General features: G+C 41.8%; 1 protein-coding gene across 1 annotated transcript; it reads left to right on the forward strand.

Moving 5' to 3' along the window:
* The first annotated feature begins 340 nt into the window (after positions 1-340).
* On the forward strand, positions 341-22003 carry ETNPPL (ethanolamine-phosphate phospho-lyase). Its single transcript, XM_080665016.1, has 14 exons — positions 341-431; positions 677-860; positions 3354-3472; positions 3739-3898; positions 7772-7846; positions 11749-11839; positions 12709-12825; positions 14048-14130; positions 15000-15225; positions 16102-16256; positions 16878-16967; positions 17168-17298; positions 19345-19415; positions 20555-22003. Exons 2-14 carry the CDS (start codon positions 805-807, stop codon positions 20681-20683), a joined length of 1503 nt encoding a protein of 500 aa, XP_080521142.1. The 5' UTR covers positions 341-431; positions 677-804; the 3' UTR covers positions 20684-22003.
* Positions 22004-23360: the final 1357 nt, after the last annotated feature.

The raw sequence follows: 23360 nt of genomic DNA on the forward strand, positions 1-23360 counted from the left end.
GGAGCACTGTCTATTTTTGGTGCTCCCATACCCAGACTTGTTACTTTCCTTGAGTTCGGGTAGGTTATGGTAATGGAATACTCTCAATGTGAGAATGGAGACAACTGTTCAGTCTTTATATCTCCAAAGAGTGCCTGTCTGAATATTTACAAGAAAATAATGAGAGCCTGGCCTAGTAGCTCAGTTGGTTAGAGCGATCTTTTGGTAAGCCAAGGTCAAGGTTCGATCCCTGGTCAGGAACAACAAATCAATGTTTCTCTCCCTCTCCCCCACAAAAAAAAAAAAAAAAAAAAAGAAAGAAAGAAAGAAAGAAAGAAAAGAAAAGAAAGAGAAAATAATGACACACACACACACACACACACACACACACACACACGAAAGCAGGAAGGAGGGGAATTCACAGGCAGAGGAGGAAGAAAGGCGAAGACAAGGTTAGAGAAATAAAAGGCGAGTCCGAAGAAGAAACAGGGATGGGGAGGGGAGGTGAGAATCAACAGGGCAGAAACTGGAGCCAGTTAGACTGCGGGAGGAGATGGGTGGCGAATGAGTGGATAGTCCAGTGACTTGCCAAGCAGGCACCAGGCGGAGGGGGGTGGGGCTTGGGGAAGGGTAATTGCAGGGCAAGACTTAAAAGGAGATGACCCTAGCTAGTTGATGCCACCATTGACCTCCGAAGCCCAGGGCAAGGAGACCCAAGGCTGGGGAACGGGAGGAAAGACCCGCCGGTGAGGCAGTCCGCTGACTTGCGAGGAGGCGTGCAGACAGGAGAGGGGAACCCCTGGGAGCGCCTGGCCGCCCGCCACCATGTGCGAGCTGTACAGCAAGCAGGACACCCTGGCGTTGCGGAGGAAACACATCGGGTAAGGGCTCCCCGGCCCCGAGGGACGGCGCAGAGAGGGGGAAATCATGAGTGCTGGGGGCTGAGAGCGGAGCCTGGCAGGGAGCGGGCGAGCCAGGAGCGCGCCCCAAGCTCCGCTAAAGCGGCGGCTAAGACCAGGGCGAGCCCGCCGCCCGCGCACCTGCGCAGGGCGCCCCCTCCTGCCCGGGCGCCTCCCGCCTCCCCGCGCAGCCGGGCTCTGCGAGCGGGGCGCGGGCCGCTGGCCGAGTCCCCGGGAGAGGTGCTGGCCCTAGGGCCTAGAACACCATTCCAGGGACGGGCGCTGGGAGGAAGGAGCGCACCTCTCCGCCACTCAACTCGAAAAGTTTCCAAAACTATGAACTCAGAAATATTTATTTTGATGACGATTATGAAAACAAACTAACCCTGACATCTTGTTTAAAGTGAACTTTTTCTTATTGCACGCTCGGTTCAGAGGTAGAGGGTTAACCCAGCCAGGAGAAAACTTGGAAACGGCCGTCCTAAGGCTAAGGGGCTACTTACAGTTCAGTTTAAAGCTGCGATGTTCTCTCCAGAGTGCGCTTGCGGTGCCCGCGCTGCAAACCACTTGGTAATGTTCCGGTGAACGTGGTCGGACCTGGGCTCTGATCCTAGAGGGTGTCCTCTTACCTGTGTGACCTCTGCCAAGTAATTTCCTCTTCTGTGCAGAGTAGGAATAACATCCTGCTGCACACGAGCGAGCAAATGATATTAAATAAGTGTGACCTGTTTTTGTTGTTATTTTTGGTTTTGTGACTGTTTTTTAAGGTACATGCAAAAACGATGATTGCGGCTATTCGAAGTCCTAGATTCTGTAACGTCAAGGGTCTGCAATAATGACAAGTAATTACCAAGCGCTGCAGCGGGCTGCCTGGAGAGAGGCCTGGGGACCCAAGAAAGAAAAGAATCAGGGCCCTCTTCTTCGGAGAAGTGCTAGGCAGTTTGTCATACTGAGGCCCCTGATATCAACCCGGGAAGTTTCTGAATGATTTCGGAGACCGGTTAGCCCCACCGTGCAATCAAAATAGATTCCTCCTTACCTGATCACCCCTTTCCCCTTTTCTAATCACCACTCCACTCTGTTAGTTTTCAGTCCTATATAGTTAGGTTCCAATGAAAACCTAATGATTTCTGACATGAGCAGAACAAATTCTGTGAAAGAAGGAGTTTAGCCATGAACTGACTGGAGAATTTTACCCGAAGTCTGAGGGGCAAGGTGGAAAATACATTATGACACGGGAAGGTGAAGTCTGCAGTTTCCAGCTCTCATTCATAGCAAAGGTTTTCTTTGGATTTTAACTCTTAGTATAAACTAACAGCTGAGCATGAACCAATAAGAAATTCACATTACATATTAGTTTTACTTAGCTTAGGCAGTGTTAAAATTTCAGATGACCTATTCGCAATAATGAAAATACTTTCTAAAGAGATGCATATCAAGTTCATATATAGGTATTTAAATAGCCTGTACACTACCTTTAATGTGTGTGTGTGTGTGTGTGTGTGTGTGTGTGTGTGTGTGAGGGGGGGGAGCTTTGCATGCAAAATCACCAAAATAAAAATAATATATTCAGTGTGCATTTCTAAGTCCATAGAGCCAAGGTCAGAAACCTGGTCTTGTTGCTATGTTGCTAAAATTTATACTCCAGACATTCCCAAATAACAAAAAAATGTTGATGACTTTTTTATGCTTAAAAGAGGGGTAAAGGGTTAGAATGATAATTGGATTTTATTATTTAAGAATGGAAAATCCATTGGGTACAGAACAAGCACTACTCAAAGTAATCTCCATAGTATTTAACACTAAGTTACTTGTATTTAGCCTTTAGTGCTAATTGTTGTTCGTATAAATTAGGTTAGAAGGAGAGAGAGAGAAAGCAAGCAAGCACTAACTTGGGCTATGGCATAAAACAGTCTACGTACTTTCAAATTCTGATTTTCTCACTTAATAGCTGTGTAACCTTGATCAAATGTCTTCATTTCTCTGTGCCCCAGTTTCCTCACCTATAAAAATGAGAACAATAATAACCCCTATTTCATACAATTGTTGGGATGGTTTAATGAGATAATATTTGTAATATCTGTCAGTTCCTGACTCATAATAAGCCTGAAAAAAAAAAAAAGTTTGGTGGGTGGTTTTTTTTTTTTCCTGGTAGAACAAAAATTCCCAAAGGAAAATTAGTTATTGGTTCATGTAACTAGAGCTATGGGAACTGATCTATGTGCCTTTAAACAGTATTGTCAACTCATGGCAAATTTAATATAACAATAAGAAATGTGAGCAGTGTCACGAATGCGGGATTAAGATAAAAGGTTCCAGGCTGATATGAAATATTTTTTTTAAAAGTATGTCACCCAGGTTGTGTTTTCAGTTTCTTGATGTAACTGTAATTTTCCACTTATCATGACCTTCATTGAGAAGGAAAAACACTGAGCAGTCCTAGCAGACCAGAATGTTCCCTTTCATTATTTCTAGGCCCTCCTGCAAAATGTTCTTTGCTGCGGACCCCATCAAAATAGTGCGAGCCCAGCGGCAGTACATGTTTGACGAGAAAGGTGAACGGTACCTGGACTGCATCAACAACGTCGCCCATGGTAACTGTCCTGCCTTGTTCTGTCTGGAGGGTACCTTTATGGAGTCAGGCAGACGTGGCACCATTAATAATTGCCCCAGGAACCCCAGAGGCTGCAGTTCCTTTGCTGAACGGGGCCAGTAGTCCCAGCAGAGAAAAGTTGCAGCGAAATGTGGAACAAGAAAGGAGCTCAACTTTTGCTCCGTTTTCTTGCTTCAGAATCCCCCTCACTGGCCAGGCATTTAGTATTGTAACTTATTTCTTTGGCTTTTGTCTCCTGGATTTTAGTGGGACACTGTCACCCAGAAGTGGTCAAAGCTGCCGTGAAGCAGATGGAACTGCTAAATACCAATTCTCGATTCCTCCACGACAACATTGTGGAGTACGCCAAGCGCCTTTGCGCGACGCTGCCGGAGAAGCTCTCTGTTTGCTATTTTACAAATTCAGGGTATGTCTCCGGGCTTCCCGCCCGTCCCATTCCCGGCAACCTCTTTGTTTCCTCTCTCACACACACCTTTCGTGGGGGAGCACCGATATTTCAAGGTTTGCTGACATTCTTGCCATTTACTAAATGACCACACACTGGGCACCTGACCAGTCTGGTTCCTGTGCTTTACTCCCCCAGCCTGTTGTAGGTAGGACACCGGACAGCATGTTCCAAGGCTTTTGAGCACAGCCTATAACAACAGTCTGATGATAAATGTGCCACTCAACATTTTATTACCATGGTTTTCTTGGTGAAAGATGGGAAGGCATCCGTTTAAGTATCCCAAAAGGGTTGATACTTAGGCCATCCATTGCAAAAAATATTCAAGTCTGGTGCTCATGTGAGAAAACCTAACTAGTCAAATGACACTCATCTCTTCCAGCAGTAGAGTAAGTAGCTAAAGAATCCAGGAGCTTAGTCCTTTCAAAGCATGAATGAGGAAATTTATCACAGAAAGAACTCTACTGAACAAGCTATTACTTTTGTAAGATTTTTTAAAATCCTCACCCAATGATATGTTTATTGATTTTGGAGAAAGAGGAAGGGAGAGAGAGGGAGAGAAAAAAATCAATGTGAGAGAGAAACATCGATGGGTTGCTTTCCCTACACAACCCACCCAGGGACCAAACCTATAACCTTTTTGGTGTACAGGTCTACTCTCCCACCAACTGAGCTACCTAGCCAGGGCTTTAGTAAGATTTGTGATTGATTTGTTTTCTTGGGCAAATGAACATATTTCCACAAAGGAAAGGAAGAAAAAATTCAGGTGAATAGATACATTCCAACTTTCAAATTCTGTAAATTCAAATTATTACATATCTATTCTGGAATATTGTGCAGACATTAAAAGTATGTTTTGAGCTAGCCAGTGTTGTTCAGTAGTTAGAGCATCAGCCTGCAGACTGAAGGGTCTTGGGTTAGATTTTGGTCAATGGCTTGTACCTGGGTTGCAGGCTGGACCCCTGGCCCCAGTCAGGGTGAGTATGCAAGGCAACCAATTGATGCGTCTCTCTCACATCAATGTTTCTCTCTCTGTGTCTCTTCCCTCCCTTCCACTCTCTCTAAAAAAATCAATGGGAAAAATATATATTCTTGGGTGAGGATTAACACACAAAAAAAGTATGTTTTGAAATTATATGCCTAATGACATGTGAAAAGCTCACAATGCAATATTATATTGGGAGGGAACCTGTATATTCAGCATAAACTTATATTTTTAAATGATTTGTATGTGTTAAAATTAGCTATTAGAAATTCTGTAAATGTATCTTCTCAATGAGATATTTTAGCAGCAAATTTTAAACCAGAAGATCATTCTTTTTTCTTTGTAAAGAGATAAGATATTTTGCCCTGAGCGGTGTGTCTCAGTTAGTTGAGCATCGTCCTGTGCCCCAAAGGTTGCCAGTTTGATTCCTGGTCAGGGCGCATGCCCGGGTTTCAGGTTCAATCACCAGTTGGGTGCATGCAGGAGACAACCAATCGATGTTTCTCTATCACATCAATGTTCCTCTCTCTCTCTCTCTCTCTCTCTCAAATCAATAAAACATTTTAAAAAAACACTGGATAAAAAGGAATTAAGATAGGTTGTTTTAAAGCATTCTTGCTTTTAATAAACTAAATATCATAATTGACTTTTACTGCCAAAGAATCCTATACAGTCAGAGAGGGATTAGCCCCAGAGAACACTGTCCTCAAAGAAGGCTGTTCCCACCCTAGCCAGTTTTGCTCAATGGATAGAGTGTTGGCTTGTTGACAAAAAGGTCCCAGGTTTGATTCCGGTCAAGGGCACATGCCTGGTTTGTGGGCTTGATCCCCAGTAGGGGGAGTGCAGGAGTCAGCCAATCAATGATTCTGTATCATCATTGATGTTTCTATCTCTCTCTCTCCCTCTCCCTTCCTCTCCGAAATCAATAAAAAAAAATATTTTTTAAAAAAAAGAAGAAGGAGGAGGAGGCTGTCTCCAAAGACTGGAGGTGATAGAGCCTGGGAGAGTACAAAGAATAATCTTGAAGTTAAACAGGCTTCAGTCTGAAACCTGACTCTACTTCTTATTAGCTGTGAGAACTCATTCTGGTCACTTATGCTCTCTGAGGCTGTTTCCTCATTTATAAAAAGGAGATGACAATACTAGCCTGTTAGAATAGTTATGAGAATAAATACCAGCAAAACACACACCATGATGTCTGGCATAGAAAGCATTTGCACAATTGATTTCTTCCCCTGTGTCTGAGTAGTATAGTTAGACTCCCTGAATCAGGTTGAAAAATTATGATCTTCACCTTATAGATAAGAAATTAATTATATAGTGGGCCAGTAGAATAGACTTTAGTAGCCAAGTTAATGGGCCCCCACACTCCCATTCCTCCCAGGGAGAACAGGCTTCTAAATGTCCTCAAAATTAATCACCTACTGATGTGGCTGAACTCCGCTAACGTGTGAAATGGGCAGCATATCCCTCATTTGTACTGTTTCTTCTGTGTCTCATTCTTTATTGAAGACATCTGGGAACTTGTATTAGAAGGATGAGGTGATATTGTTGGATGGGCAAGATTAAAGGTGAAGGAGAGGAGTTCAATTTATTTCTTAATACATTTCTGAATACAATGTTCCCCACCCCTTATTCGAGATTTCTCTTTTTGCGGTTTCAGTTACCCATGGCCAATCGTGGTCTGAAAATATGGGCCATTCTGAGTAGCATGATGAAATCTCGTGCTATCTGGCTCTGTCCTGCCTGGGACGTGAATCATTCCTTTTTCCAGTGTAACCACAGTGTACGAATCCCCCACCCACTAGTCACTTAGTGCCCCCTCAGTGATCAGATTGACTGTCTGATCCCCTACCAGGGGTCCTCAAACTTTTTAAACAGGGGCCAGTTCACTGTCCCTCAGACCGTTGGAGGGCCGGACTATAGTTAAAAAAAATAACTATGAACAAATTCCTGTGCGCACTGCGGGACCTGGACGAGTCGGCTGCTAAGCAGGACAGGCAGCGGCACCCGGCGGGCCGGATAAATGTCCTTGGCGGGCCACGCCGTAGTTTGAGGACCCCTGCGCCTACGGTGTCACATTGCTTGTGTTCAAGGGGCACTGATTCTACTGAATAATGGCCCCAAAGCACAAAGAGTGGTGCTGACAGTTTGGATATGCAAAGAGAAGCTGAAAAGTGCTTCCTTTGAGTTAAAAGGTGAGTTCCAGTAGAGAGAGAGATCACATTCACAGAACTTCATTACAGTATATTGTTATAATTGTTCTATTTGATTATTAGTTACTAGAGGCCCAGTGTGTGATTGAAATCACATGAGGAGGCACCCTGCGGGGGGCCGGGGCCCACACCTGACTCGCACAGTGCCAGCCGCCGCGGGAGTCAGGCCGGACCGGCACCACGGGGTGCCGGGACCCATGCCTAACTAGCAGTGTCCCCCAGCCCCCCTGCCTGTGTCTGCTCCGGGGCAGCCCAAGCCACCACACCAGCTCAGGCAGGCCCCCCTGTCTCTGTCTCTGTCTCCTCTCCAGGCCTCACCTGCAGCGCAACCTCCTCCTGTCCGGTCGTGACCTGTTACGGCATCCCAGCCTAATTATATATATATAGTTGTTAATCTCTTACTGTGCCTAATTTATAAATTAAACTCTCATAGGTATGTGTGTATAGGAGGAAAATGGTATATATGGGATTTGGTACTATCCACAGTTTCATACATCTGCTGGGGGTCTTGGAACACATGCCCCTCAGATAAGGAAAACTACTGTAATTAGAATCTTACAACTTTTTAATTAAAATTTTGAAATATTTTAAAAAGCATTTATATGACATGGTTCCCTCTACGTTGTCTTATAGATCTGAAGCCAATGACTTAGCCTTACGCCTGGCTCGGCAGTTCAGGGGCCACCAAGATGTGATCACTCTTGACCAGTAAGTCTTGGACACAAGATTTCTAAGCAAGAAGCTCCTTCAGAGACAAAATCATATTGACCCTATCCATACTAATACCATGAACACATGTAGAGGAGGGTGGGTGTGTGGCAGTGACTTTTACTTGTAATAGGGTATCAAGGCCAGTCCAGGCCTGCAGGAGACTTATTTCCTTCTAAGTACCTACAAACTGGAGGCTCTACTGGGTGCTGTGCTTATGGTCTCATGGGCTTGCATGAATCTGGGCTTACTTTTCACACATTAACTATTTATTGGGCCACTTCATGTATAAATCTTTTTCAAAATAAAAATACAAGTAGTTTCTTAAAAGTTCAAGCATTCACTTCACTATTGTGATTATGCACTGTAATTAATTTAAAAGATAATCATTTAGAGCAAATTTTAAAGAAAACAAGGAGCCAAGTAAAAGTTAGTTTATGACTATTAATGATCACTATTTAATGTTACCTCTCAAATGTACATTTGTTACATTTTAAACAAGCAATCCAACAACTTCAATCTTTACTAAGGAGATATTTTTCTTTTAAATTGTTTCCTACCTCTCCACCCCCCTCTTCGACACAGAGGGTTGAATTGCACATGCACTTTATTTCTTGCCCTCTGTAGGCTTCTCCCATTCTACCTGGTATGTGCTGGTTGGTGTATTGGTTTTCTATTGTTGCTGGGACAGATTACCACTAACTTAGTGGCTTAAGTAACACAAATGTATTCTCTTACAGTTCTGTATGACAGAAGTCCACATGGTTCTCACAGGGCGAAAATCAAGGCGTCAACAGGGCTGGATTCCTCTGGAGGCTTTGGGGGAGAGTCTGTTCCTTGCTTTGTGCAGCTTCTAGGGGCTGCCTGCATTCCTTGGCTCATGGTCCCTTCCTTCATCTTCAGAGCCAGCCTTTGCATTACAGCAGCCTCTGCTTGCATCCTCACATCACCTCCCATGTTTCTGATCACCATGCCCCTGGCTCCTTTCACTTCCAAAGATTTGTGATTACATTGGACCCTCCAGGATTATCTCTCCCTCATGATCCTTAATTCAACCACATCTGCAAAGTCCCCTTTGCCATGTAACATATTCTTAGGATCTTTAGGGCATGGGCATCTTGGGGGCAGGATAGCTACCACAGCTGATTTTTTGGTTCTATTTTATTCCCATTCTTCCCCACTTATAGACAACTATTCTAATACATCTAATGTATATCTTTTATTTTTGTAGAATATATATTATTTTATGTGCATCTGTTTTAATTTTACAAACATTGCTGTAGATCTCTTTCTGTTTCTGACTTTTTTCTATCAGCACTGTTTCAAGATTCCATGTTGATGGCTGTACATCTATTCTAATTCAGCGCTGTCCAATAGAAATATAATTTGAGCCACATAGGAAATTTACAATTTTCTATTAGCCATTATACCTGACATATCATTTCAACATGTAATCATTATGAAAGACATTGAGCATTCTCTCTCTCACTCTCTCTTGGTATTGTCTTTAAAAGCCAATGTGTGTTTTACACTTACAGCACATGTCAATTCAGACTAGAGCATTCCTAGTGCTCAATAGCTGCATGTGAGTGTGGCTGTCATAGGGGACAGCACAGCTAGAACTGTTGCATATCCTTCCCCCCAGAGATGGACACTGTGAATGCCCTTTACCCCCAGCTATCATAAACAGCGCTGCAGTGGGCATCCTTGAACATGTGCCCTACGGACCTTTCCAAGAATTTCTTAGGAATAAATACGCAGAAACAGGATTGCTGGACCATAGGGGTACTATAAACATTGCTGATTTACTAAATACTGCCAGATCCACCTCCAAAAATGGTTGCAACACTACACAGTGTATGAAATTTTCCATTTTTCCATATCTTCAACAAAACCTATTCTGCTTTCTAATTTTTTTCTGATATTTGCCCATTTAATAGTTATAAAATGACTCCAATGTTGTTTTAATTTGCAATTTTCTAATTATGAGTTTGAGTGTCTCTTTACATACTTATGCATTTGTGAATTCTCTTCTGAAAATTACTATTCATATTCTTTGCCCATTTTTTTAAATTGTGATTCCACCCTTTTCTTGTTGGTATGCAGTTGCTTATGTCTAGATCAGAGGATCTAAATCTTGACTGTGTTTTAAAATTACCTGGGAATTTTTTTTTTTTTTAATGCCAATGTCAGGCTCCATGCCGGACCAATGAAAGGGAATCTCTAGAGGCAGATTCTAGAAAACAGACTTGTTTTAAAATTCTCCAAGTGATCCTAATATATGGGCAGAATTAATTTTGGGAATTAATCTGAGACATTAGTTTGAGACATTTCAGATATGTTTTTTCCTATCTATCATATGTCTTTTAACTTTGTCATTGGAATTCTTCCACAGAAATCTTTAATTTTGATCAAATAGATAAAATTTTCATATTATGCTTTGTGTTTTCTTAGTTTATTAATATCTCTTTCTCAACTCCCAGGTCACAAAGATAATCTTTTTTGTTTTAATAATTACTCCTCATATTGAATCCCCCTGGAGTCCCAGTGTGACCATTTATGTGCGAATGTATCTCCGAGGTCACCTTCTGTCCTAGTCTTCGCTCTGGTCTTTTTCCAAGGCCATGTTATTGTATTACCACAGCTCTGTAGCAGGTTTAAACTATGGTAAAGAAAGTGCTCCCTCTTTGCTTTATCTATTCATAGGCCTCTTATAATTTCTTTTGCAGATCTCTCAATTATATCTCTGGGCAAGAAACAGAAAAGAGAATATCAGAGCCACCTGTATTTTAAGTGAAAGAAAGGAATTTCATAGCCACTTGATCACCTCTCAATCTTAGTTCTTCTGTTCCTTATCAACTTGTGTTTGCCTGATAAACGCAACTGGACATCCTTTGGAAATCATCCCAAACAGAAACACAGCCCATTACATGATATAGTTATTTTTAAAATTTACTGAAATGTAACTATCAAATACATTTAAGAAGTTGTTCATGAAGCTATCCTATCTAATAAAAGAGTAGTATGCAAATTGACCATCACTCCAACACACAAGATGGCTGCCCCCATGTGGTCAAAGAGGGCTGCCACAAGATGGCCAGCAGGGGAGGGCAGTTGAGAGGGACCAGGCCTGCAAGGGAGGGCAGTTGGGGGGCAATCAAGCCTGCAGGGGAGGGCAGTTAGGGGTGACCATGCAGGCAGAGGAGGGAAGTTGGGGGCAACTGGGCCTGCAGGGAAAGACAGTTGGGGGGGACCAGGCCTGCAGGCGAGGGCAGTTAGGGGTGACCAAGCCTGCAGGAGAGGGCAGTTAGGGGCAATCAGACTGGCAGGGGAGTGGTTATGGGGTGATCAGGCTGGCAGGCAGAAGCAGTTAGGGGCAATCAGGAAGGTAGGCAGGCAAGCAGTTGGGAGCCAGCAGTTCTGGATTGTGAGAGGGATGTCCAACTGCCCGTTTAGGCTCCCTACTGGGATTGAGCCTAAACGGGCAGTCAGACATCCCTCGAGGGGTCCCAGATTGGAGAGGGTGCAGGCTGGGCTGAGGGACACCACACACCCCTCCCCCCCGTGCATGAGTTTCGTGCAAAGGGCCTCTAGTAGAAAATAATATTTTTACATGTAGACTATCTAAATTAACAGATATAATTTTAAAATATTAAGTTCTTTTCTGGCTAAAAAGAAATTTTTTATGAGGATACATATTTGGCTTTCCTTGTATTTTACTACAGGAATAAAAAGAACTGGACAAATTAAATGGCCAGTCTTGCCATGAAAAATTAGATCCCATACTGTTAAATCTGGCACCAATATTGAGATTCTCCCTGCATGAGATGTAATATTATTCTTCATATGCTAGATAAACAATCTTCTTTGAGCAATTTAGTTTACTGTTTTTTTCTTTTCAGTGCTTACCATGGTCACCTAACATCTTTAATTGAGATCAGTCCATATAAATTTAGAAAGGGCAAAGATGTCAAGAAAGAATTTGTGCATGTGGTAAGTATTTTAGAATCTAAGAATGAGAATATTAGTAACTGGACGAATGCCTAGTGATAATCCAGTCGAACCCTTTCATTGAAATGAAACCATGAGAAGGAAACTAAAATCTAGAGCTGTTAATGAGAGGATATGGCTTAAAATCCACTGATGTGTACCACAATGGGCAAATTAGTATAGTGGTAGTGATAGTTGTTATTGACAGCTACTGGTTTATTTTTCTTGCCCCTTGGTCTTTAATTACTTTTTCACTGATGACACCTTGAAATTCAAAGTTCAATTAAGTGTGTATGACTGTCTTAAAATTAAATTGCTCTGTGCTAAATTATTGCCTAGATTTATTAAGTAAAATAAAGCAACTAAATTGTTGAAACAGTAAATTTAATTTGGTTTAATTAAGGATCAGTAGACTTTCTCAAGAGAATCATCAATACCATCTTTCAAAATGTTAAGATCTGGAAGCAGTGCTAAGACACTTGAGTTTTCTGAATGATTAATGATTACAGTTTGCTATATAATTGGTAAATATTAGTTTATTTTCTAACTAAAATAGTTAATGCAGTTTCCATTCATTGAAATTTTCCAATAATATAATCACACTGTTGATTTGAATTTTGTCCCTATGTGAGTAAGTATGCAGTCATGATTTATAAAGGTCTAGTAGCTAATCCAAGCTCCCATTCACAACGAAAAGATTTCAGTACTCACTGAATTCAGAAATGTTGTGGGAAAAGAACAAAAGAACCTACAATCACTTAAATCCACATGGTCACCTTCCCAATATGCTTTTGTGAGGAAATGCCAAATTTTAAAAGCTCATTTTGTGCAAAAAACAAATCATTAGAAACTCTATTATTTTATGTTTTCAGGCACCAATTCCAGATACTTACCGAGGAAAATATAGAGAAGACCATGCAGACCCAGCCAGTGTTTATGCAGATGAAGTGCAGAAAATCATTGAAGAAGCTCATAAGAATGGAAGGAAGGTGTGTATTTACAGCTTTGGAAACATTTCAACATCTTTTATAAAAATGAATTTAAGTCATTGTGATACATTGGAGAGATGGAAAAGAATTAGATCTCAATTCCCTTTCTGTTCTTCTCTGGTTACATATTTCAAAAAGTGCATTGTTATAGTCATGCCTCTCAAACTATTTTTATTTATACTGGAAATGCAATCACTGTGCCTGTCCCAAAGCTGATGGCCTAGCTCTGACCTTCCTAGTGGGAGGCAGGCTGTGGTCCAAAGGGGCAGGGAAGAGAGGATGAAGGAAGGTGATAGGCCAGGGACAGATTACCCCAGTGCAGAGCAGCAGGAGGGGCCAACACACGGTGACAGGAGGGAACAGGCAGAGCATCCCTGGAGCATCAGGCCCAGTGCAGACTCCAGACCCACAGGGAGCCTTGGTGCTTCCCTTGAACTGGTTCAACTTTCCTAAAGGCACGGAGCTTGGGTAAGTCACAGCAGAAATAGTTTCTTCCGACCTGGGCCTGGGCTTCTAAGACAGAACCAGAATCCTTCAGAGTAGGAAAAAGACTTTCTGTTTTCTGAGCCTTCACCCTACCTTGATTCTCTTGACTTCATATCTCAATAGTTCTATGCTTTCTCTTCTTCGCTCAGTGTTACCTACTTTTCTGCTCCTTTCTTAGCCTCTAGAACACTTTCTCTGTAGTTCCTATTGTGAATTGCCTAAGTCTGTTGAGTTAAGCCTGTTCAGGACAAGGACTAGAAATATAACACAGTAACTTGTGTGTGGCCTCAAGTCATCCTCCCATTTCATTAGTGCAAATTCCAGCCTCAGGTAGTCCCATTTCACCACCCTGAGGAATAGGCACCACAGTAATATAGTTAGAACCTGGGTAATTTTTAAGAGATTCATATCAAGACTGAGCAAAACATCAGTCTTATTCCATTGATCCTAATAAAAACAGTGTTTAAATTAATTATTAGAAAATGGAAAGCTCCCTCTCCTCCGTTTCTCCTGGTAGTTTCATTGTCATTGATACCCTAGGATTTCAAAAACAAAAGCTTCAGATCACTTGCTTTTTCATCATAGACATCTTTTCTTTTTAATTAAATGGCCTATTTGCCACTTGCCACAGATCCATTCCCAGGCATTTTTTAAAAACCTGCTCTATAAGAAGTCCTCTTTTTCAGGTGGTATGAGGGGGACCTAATGAACTTTGACCCCATCTTCTCTTTTGTAGATTGCTGCCTTTATTGCTGAATCCATGCAGAGTTGTGGCGGACAAGTAATCCCTCCAGCAGGCTACTTCCAGAAAGTGGCAGAGTATGTACTTGACACGGGCATTCTTGGTCACACTGAGGGCACCATGACAATTCTATAGGGCCACACTGGTTGTTAAAATATTGAAGTACTTCCAAACCAACTAGTCAATAGCCACTTCGGAGTGCCTGCCTTCCCAGGACTCCTGGATTCCTTCAAATTCCCAAGATCCAGCAAATAAAAGCTTACATGTGGTCCTGCAGGGGGGCCTCCAGGACTCTGCCTCAGCCTCTTGCCTGACATTCTCCCTGATTGGCCAGTGCCTAAGCCTTAACTGTTAGCAAAAATTTGAAGATTAATCCTGCTAAACGTGACTTCTTGTTCACTTCTTAATTTTCCCACTTAAAATACTGCCGTAACCTAGCCAGTTTGGCTGAGTTGATAGACCGTCAGCCTGCGAACAAAGGGTCCCAGGTTGATTGTGGTCAAGGCATGTACCTCCTCGGTTGCAGGCTCCTCCCCGGCCCAGGCCCTGGTCGGGCGTGTGCAGGAGGCAACCAATCGATGTGCTTCTCTCACATCGCTATTTCTCTGTCCTTCCCTCTTTCCCACTCTCTCTAAAAAACAATGGGGAAATATCCTCAGGTGAGGATAAAAAGAAACTAAACAAACAAAACTGCCATAGAGCTTGCTTGAACACAAACCCAAATCTAAATATAGAATAAATATAATCTGGAGATGACATGGTTATATTTCAAAGTCAATGACAACATAGGTGTCATTGGGGGTTCTGAGCACTGGAATATTTTTAACGATTCCAGGCTTCCGATTAGCCACGTTTTTTTTAAAGTGCTCAATAATCTGCATCTTTGTGGGTGGGGGTGGGGACTCGCGGCGACCTGAAGGCATTAGACTGTCCTTTTGCTTTTCAGATATGTACACGCAGCAGGGGGTGTGTTTATAGCTGATGAAGTTCAGGTAGGCTTCGGGCGAGTTGGGAAGCATTTCTGGAGTTTCCAAATGCACGGCGAAGACTTTGTTCCAGACATCGTCACAATGGGGAAACCAATGGGCAACGGCCACCCCGTGGCATGCGTAGTAACCACCAAAGAAATCGCGGAAGCCTTCAGCAGCTCTGGAATGGAGTATTTCAACACGGTATACCCTGGTCCCTGACTTTCATGCTAAGAGGTTAACATAATGCCTGTTCTTACACTTCTTGCCTATAGAGTAAAAAATAACGCTCAGTATTGCCAGCTAACCACCCCAGAACCCTAGCTAAACTTTGATCTAAACGGGTTTCATTCTATCTGACATAATGCTTGTATTTTTCCTTCTGAATCTTTCCTCAAATGTTATTATCAGTTATTCCATTAATAGATGGCTGACCTGCTAAACTCAAGAGGTTATGATATGTCACTAGCAGATGATATTATTTCTTTGTTTTGTATCATATTTTAAGTTCCAAAACATCTGTTTAGATGATTTAGTGCTATAAACGTTGTATGGCTCTTGTAGGAGATACTAAATTTTTATTCAGGAAATCTTGTTTCCGTGGTTTTACCCCCAAAAGTAATAAGCATAAGCTTGGAAAAATTATTATAGTTTATGTAGTATGGGTAATAGGATTTGACATAGCTAAAGGTAAGATTCAAATCTAACAACATAAATTATTTGGAGAAGATGTCATTGCTTAGCTGTTGTCACACAACTATTCAAGGGCAGAAATCCACATCCCCCTCACTGAACCACACTCTGAAATCCTTAATTCCCAACACATTGTCTATTTTTTTGTTTGGGTGAATCAATACATTTCCTGATGGTCCTTATGCAGCATGGAAAATATAATTTAGAATGAATTTCTCTTTAATCCTGAATGAATAGAATCATGCTATGTTCTAAATTTATGAAATGAAATCACAAGAGAATTTTATTGAAATTATATCTTTACTTATGTATGAGACAAATTTCTCATAGATGAAGTAATACCGCTAATTTAACTTATGTTTTCTCATCTTTTTTTTCTGAATGAAGTATGGAGGAAATCCAGTATCTTCTGCTGTTGCTTTGGCTGTCCTGGATGTAATTGAAAATGAAGATCTTCAAGGAAATGCCACAAGAGTAGGGAGTTATCTTACTGAGTTACTGAATAAACAGAAGGCTAAGCACACTTTGATAGGAGATGTCAGGTGTGTTTATCATAGCGCTGTTATGTACTTATTCATTTTTCCAAATGAAATAGCTTATGTTTATCTTATAAAATTTAAAATAAATTGCATAAAATTAAATCTATAAAACCCTGAAAACATAAAACACAAAGCTCATTCTTAATCTAGAACCCAGATATCATCATTCCTGCTAACTTTTGGGTGTATTAGTATATCTTTTAAAGATAAAGTTGGGGTAATTTCAGCACTGAAAAGATGAAAAGAAGGAACTTACAGTAACTTTAAATGATCTATTCAAAACTATTTTAAATAATATCCCAGAAAACTTGGTATTTTGCATGTATAGATATAAACATTTATCATCATTAATGTCCTGAGAAACTAAATGATCTGAAGTGGTTGTTTTTAAGCCTTTTACAAACAAGTGAGGGAGGGGTGGCACTGGATGACAAAAACTAACTTGTTTCAGAAACTAGAAGGAGGCGTGGACACTGGATTGGTGTCTTGGATTAGTCAGAATCAATTACAATGACCCTTAACGGGAGTCACAGTCACCTGAAGTGTGGGGACCGTGTTAACTTGTTGCAACAATGTAGGGTTTGGTAGAGTGTGTGTCGAATTTTCTTTCTTCACCTCCCTCAGGGGTGTTGGCCTTTTTATCGGAATTGACTTAGTGAAGGACCATCAGAGAAGGACCCCCGCCACAGCCGAAGCGCAGCACATTATCTACAAGTAAATGCACTCCCACCTGTTTGGTGTCTGGATTCTGGGATGCCCACTCTCTTGAAAGCTTCTTTTACTTCTTCCCACCCACCAAATAAGGAAAGTTTAAGACATACAATTTATAAGTGTGGGCTTCTTGCATGCAGAATATTAAAGAACTTTACCATCATTTGTATGCACTCACACATTGTTTCCTGCATCCTGATTAGGATGAAAGAAAAGCGAGTGCTGCTCAGCGCCGATGGACCTCATAGAAATGTGCTTAAAATAAAGCCACCTATGTGCTTCACTGAAGAAGATGCAAAGTTTTTGGTGGACCAACTTGATGGGATTCTAACAGGTGTGTTCACAGATTTTTAAGATTCCTCCTTGCCTCCCATACGCCATGTCCTCCACCCCTAAGCCTGGCCTGGTCATACATGACTACATATTGTTATTCATGAAGGAATTGAAGGAGGCAGAAATGAATGTTAACTTAGTATTTATAGAACTAGGAAAAGATAAGCTGACGAATAACTACATCATGGACTCTGAGTTAAATCAAAATTTTCTGTTTGCACTCACACAACTCCAAACCTAAGCTTTTACTGCAATAGCACAGTTTAACTTTTATCATTTACTAGTGACCCGGTGCAAAAATTTCATGCACATTAAAAGGGAATTAATTAGAGGAAATATTTTAATATTGCTATTTGCCCTTTCTCTATAATAGAAGTGTCAGAGATGAAAGAAAATTAGTAAAATGTATATGAAAATCTTCCTCCTGTCAGAGTCTGGGGCGCACCATGGGAACCAGAGTCAAGTCCCCGCCCACCCACGTGCACCTCAAAATCGCGTGAGACCCAGACCTGGCCAGCCCCCCACCATTGGGCTAGATCCAGACCCAGCCAGCCCCACCCCTGTCAAGCCCCACTGGGTGGGGGGCGTGGCCTGAGGTCCTCTGGCCTGGGCCAGGGGGCGCAGCCTGAGGTCCCCGGTCAAGTTCCACCAAGCAGGGAGCACAGCCTCAGGTCCCTCAGCCTGGCGCTGGGGCAGGTGCGCCGCCTGAGGTCCCTGCTGATTGCTCGTTAAGGCTCATTACAGGAACTCAGCCTCTGCTGTGGGCGCAGCCATCTTGTGTTACGGAATCCCTGCCTCCTCTGTGGGTGCAGCCATTTTTGTTACGGCATGATGGTCAATTTGCATATTTCCTCTTTATTAGATAGGATTTTCCCTTTTAAAGAAAAAATGCATGTCTACATTGTGCCATGCACTGCAAATGCTGCAGTGTATACTATTTCAACATTGTACTGTGAAAATATGTAAAACAGTATTAACACAAATTATAGACTACAGGTTAACAATTATTTGTTATATGCTGAATCATTTGATTTTATGTATTTCACTTATTGCAATGTAATTTTTGAGGACTTTTGCTTGTCATTTGTAATTATAGTCTATCATTAGAATTTATCTTTTGTTTACCTATATTATAGAATTAGGTTAATTTATTTTTCTATCATGAGCATAAATTGAGATTGGAAAGTAAGCCAGCAATATAAAGCCATGTTGGAAAACATAAAGCACTGTCAAATGTTAGCGTTTTTGTTGTTGCTTTAGTTGTAGTTTTAAGATTCAACTTCTCTGCTCCCTTCTCATTCTTTCATGGGTAAGACAAGGCTGAGAAGCCAGGAATCAATGTAGCATGCAAGATGGATAATGTTTGGCAACTTGCGGGTCAGCCCAAGTTCTTTGTAATAAGTCACTACCTTTGGCCTGAGAGTATGCTGACACCGAAACCTGGCAAGCTTTCCTAACACAACTGCCTGTCCTCTGGTCCCGTGAAGGACCAGGCAATAGAAAGAGTAGCAGCTGGGGAAAGCTGATCACTGTTACTTAAAATTCATCTCGGAGCTTAAGCATTATCAATGATGAGCTGAAGAATTTCTTTTGAATAAAGTGACCGAGGCATAGCTAACACCGGCTCAAGTGCCACTTGTAAATGATCCTAATGAAACACCACAAGTAAAGCTTAGCCCTGACCAGTTTGGCTCAGTGGATAGAGCATCGGCCTGCAGACTGAAAGGTCCCAGGTTCGATTCCAGTCAAGGGCATGTACCTGGGTTGCAGGCACATCCCCAGTAGGAGGTGTGCAGGAGGCAGCTGATCGATGTTTCTCTCTCATCGATGTTTCTAACTCTCTATCCCTCTCCCTTCCTCTCTGTAAAAAAATCAATAAAATACTTTTTTTTAAAAAAAAAGAAAAGTTTAAAAGCAGCCGTTTGCATAGTGACACATTTTTTGAACACACTGACCTCTCTATTCTTAAGAGTATTCCTATAGATACCGAAAGGGTTTTTTGAGATTTTTATGTTCTGTCTCCTCCATTATGCCCTCCTTGATGTAGTTTTAGAAGAAGCCATTGGAGCCAACTCTGAGGGTGTGACGATCTCTGAGAATACGCCATGCAGAACAAAGGTAAGCATCGGCTACTTTATTTTTAGGGGAAAGTGAAAAACTTTAGGAATTTATGAAAAAAGATTGCAATTTTTTTAAAAATTGTACAATGACCTTTAGAATAAAACCCGCTTTTGCTAGGGTGGGCTTATTACAGTTTTGAGTGCACAACTGAATTTCAAGTGTGTGTCAGGTCGCTTGAAATGAATAAACCACAGAATCATTCCTCTAGGATCATTCCCATAACAACCACCAAAACCTCTCAGGTGCATAAAGAGGGCCTACAAGATTTATAGAGATGATTACTCATCTTAAATGCCTTCTTGTTTGCTCTGAGACCGCCTGATACTGCCTCAGTTCCCCACACACCACTCTGTAAAATCAGAAGCATTCGCAGCGTGGCTCCAACATGCCAGAGTTTGGTCCAGAAGTGAACTAAAGTCGAAACTTCGAATGGCCTCCGGAGCCTGGGAACCGCCTGGCAGCCAGTGGCCTGATTTCTGCATTGGAGGCACTTCCAGCAGAGGGCCTTTCCATTCCCTCCCTGAGCTGCCCGGGTCGGGGAAAGAGCTCCCGGGGCGGGCGGGAAACAGTAAGGCCAAAAACTTGAGAGGCTTTGTTGCATAATTTGTTTATGGCTTTGACAAATAAAGGAACAGTCAGTGCCTTGAGCCCGCCTGCACATCCAGTGGTCAGCAAAGTCCTTTCCCTCAGTGAAAAGCATTAGGCCGTTTGAATGAGAGCAAATGATTTGCTAATAGGATCTGCTTCTGCCTCCCGGTACAGCACAAACCAACTCTAGAAATCAATGATTACCTGCGGTTCGAGAGTAGCTAATCTGTCTAGGACAGAAGCGCAGGTGTAAGTGCTCAGCAAGCACTGAAAAGGAGCTTCCATAAGGCGTTCATCATGGGAAATCCTACTTTGGAGTTAACAAAGTTAACACACATTCCTGAAATGTTGGCTTGGAATCCCAGATTTTATGTTGACATCCCATTTCAAATGTCTATGGAAGATACATGCCAGGGGTGGGGAGGAACAAGCCATGTTGTGCTATGTGTCTGTGTGTTGTGTTTGTCTGCCGGCCTGTGGGTCAGCCTTTGGGAGGCCGGGCTGGTTAGAGGTGGAGTGCCACTGGACTTTGCACACCTGTCTTGCAGAAGCCTAAGGAAGCACACTCGGAATTGCTCAGTGAAGGGGCCCCGGACCAGAAAGATAATCCCAGCCAGAAGAGAAATGGATTGTGCGCAGATAAGCATTCACTGCTCAGCAAGAGGCTCAAAACATGAAAGATTCATGTTTCAAAGAAGATAAATGTCCTGAGTTACAGAGAAGGAATGGAAGTGTCTTCTTAACAGCGCTCTGTACTCTCTAAAGGTAGAATTTGCATTCCATATAGATTGGTCAATAAAAAAGGTCAATGAGTAGAAAGAATAAGATTATTAGTTCAGCCTCTAGCCTGTTAATTCCTTACTTGAACCTCCTGAATATATTAATTTATTCCACTGAATTTAAGTTGAATATTATGTTGGCAGTTTTACTTCTGATGTTTTAATGTTTGAAATGAGAGAGCAAAGTACAATAGGTTCCTTAACTTTGGAGACTTCGTGCCTTAAAATATGAAATCTATAATGATTCCTTTGGTATATATTTATGGACTATAATAAAATAAAAGATGATGTAAACCAAACATTTTTTACTAGCAAAGTGTTTATTCTTCTTTTGCAAAGAATATTAAGAGTTGGGGTGATAAAATCAGTCATTTTGGGGGAAAAAATAACATACAGCAAATGTTAAAAAGGGAATGAATAATCCAGACCTCCGGCGGGGAACTAGGACTCAGTTAGTCATGCTCCTGAGGACGTGGGGTCAGGGAACAAGGAGCACAGCAGAAGCACTCCAAGAGGCCCTGGAACAGCAGCAGGAGCCAAAGCCCTGTGCACAGTCAGGAGACTTTGTCTATCCCGGTTGCGTCACCTTGGCAAGTGCCTTACCTGGCAGGTAAGAAATTAAGTTTGAACCAAACATCCTTTTCTCACCATCACGTTTGTCACACACACACACACACACACACACACACACACACACACACACACACTTGTAACCAGACATGAGGAAACCTGGAGCCTCAAGAGACTCCAGTACATGCTGGTACCGTGAGACATTAAATGGACTGACCTGGGAGAAATTTGAATTTTAGTATAGACTTCCCATTGTCTCACTATTGCCTTCCTAATAGTTATTAAACTTTGTCTTCTTTGTTGCATAAAAAGGAGGTAATAAGTTTGTTATGGCAATTTTATGAAAACTGAGAGAGATGTCGGAAGAGAAATGAATTGTAAAATGCTTCCTTTCTGAGTTTGTCATAAATAAAAATACTATAAGATCTCATTACTATTAATACTTTTTACTCCTAAAATTATAACTGGTTCTGGACCCTGGCTGGATAATGCTGAGATTGGTTTCCAAAACTGGCAAAGAGGAAAGGCTGTGTGGTTTGCTTCCAGTGAACAAGATAGCTTATGTGAGCGCCCCTTGTCGCCTCTTACTGGAACTGATACAGGCGCTCAAGGAAGGAAGCAGAAAACCCATGCCTGTGTTTGTTTTCCAAGTATAAAATAACAGAAAATTAAGAACTTATTCTTCAATACACTCAACTTTTCATTACCTAAACATTGAGTTTTTATAATAAGAAAGAGATACAGAAATAGAATCCCAAGGTAGATCTAACAGCAAGATTGAAGTGCGAGAGATCGATAGGGGGAACTCCTGTAAAAGATAAAGGAGCGAGGAAACAGTAGTGATAGGAACGGCCACCCCTGCACCCTTTAGATTTTTAAGAGTGGACTAATGTCCACTGTCAACGCCCAGATGGTGATATTGTCTTTGCTGCATCATCTTGGTTGGAGAGGGTGAGAGTAGGTGTGCGGAAGGCCAGTGTCAGGCTTCCATCTGGCCTTCTCCACGTGAGCTCTTACTCCACAGGCAAGAATCCCACAAGGGGGTTACTCCAATTGCCAAGTGCGTCCATCCCAATAGTACATTTTGGAACTAGAACAACAACCACAGGTGAACTTCACGAGTGAAGTCTTGAAGAGCAGTGAGCTTTCCTACCTACATTCTTCTAACAAAGCTTGGCACTCACCTGATACCTGGGAAAACCTCTTTGGGGGCAATATAGGCTAGCAGATATAGAAACTTTATTTGGAGCTCTTTGTGAATAGGAGGTAGAGGGGTATTCCTCAAGGAGAGTAAGAAAAAAAGGGCTCTTTTCATGATAAGACGTCAAGCTGAAACAGAAAGGAGGAAAATTCAAGACCTTCTCCTGGTTGTTCTAAAATAAAGAATGTATGCCTTGATGGGACTGAGGTTCACTGTTTCTAGGAGTTTCTAGCAAACTTCCAGGTGGTTCTGATGCTATGGGTACTAGACCATTTTTGGATTAATAAAACTAGATCATGAGGAAGTTTTTATAAAAATTGATCCCTACAAGCCCTAGCTGGTTTGACTCAGTGGAGAGAGAGCACTGGCCCTCAGCCCTCAGCCCTCGGCTCTCAGACCTGAAGTGTCTCAGGTTTGAGCTAGGTCAAGGGGACATACCTTGATTGCAGGCTCCTCAGGGCACATGCGGGAGGCAACCAATTGATGTGTCTCTCTCACATTGATGTTTCTCTCTGTGTGTGTCTTTCCCCCTCTTCCACTCTTTCTCTAAAAAAAAAAAAAAGATTCCTATGTTATATATGATTATGTAAAATTGTACTACATATAATCCTAAATCCTGAAACTTCTTTTCCTATTTGTCTAAAATAGGTATTTTAGGTCTGTATTTTCTCAAAGTATTCTTTGTTCTGTGTCCATAGTAGGAACATTATTCAAGACAGATAATGTTAACTTGGCACTTTGAGCATATTTGAGATAACTAAATGGAATATTTATTAGAAAAAAAATAATAGCATGGAAGGACCT

Source organism: Plecotus auritus (assembly GCF_963455305.1).
Source record: "Plecotus auritus genome assembly, chromosome: 1".
NCBI lineage: Eukaryota > Metazoa > Chordata > Mammalia > Chiroptera > Vespertilionidae > Plecotus > Plecotus auritus.

Bases quoted from the DNA above. Each gene is read 5' to 3' on its own strand.
- ETNPPL (XM_080665016.1), top strand. From the start codon at position 805: ATGTGCGAGCTGTACAGCAAGCAGGACACCCTGGCGTTGCGGAGGAAA. The intron at 861-3,353 runs GTAAGGGCTCCC...CATTATTTCTAG, and splicing joins TTGCGGAGGAAACACATCGG to GCCCTCCTGCAAAATGTTCT. The intron at 16,257-16,877 runs GTGTGTTTATCA...CACCTCCCTCAG, and splicing joins ACTTTGATAGGAGATGTCAG to GGGTGTTGGCCTTTTTATCG.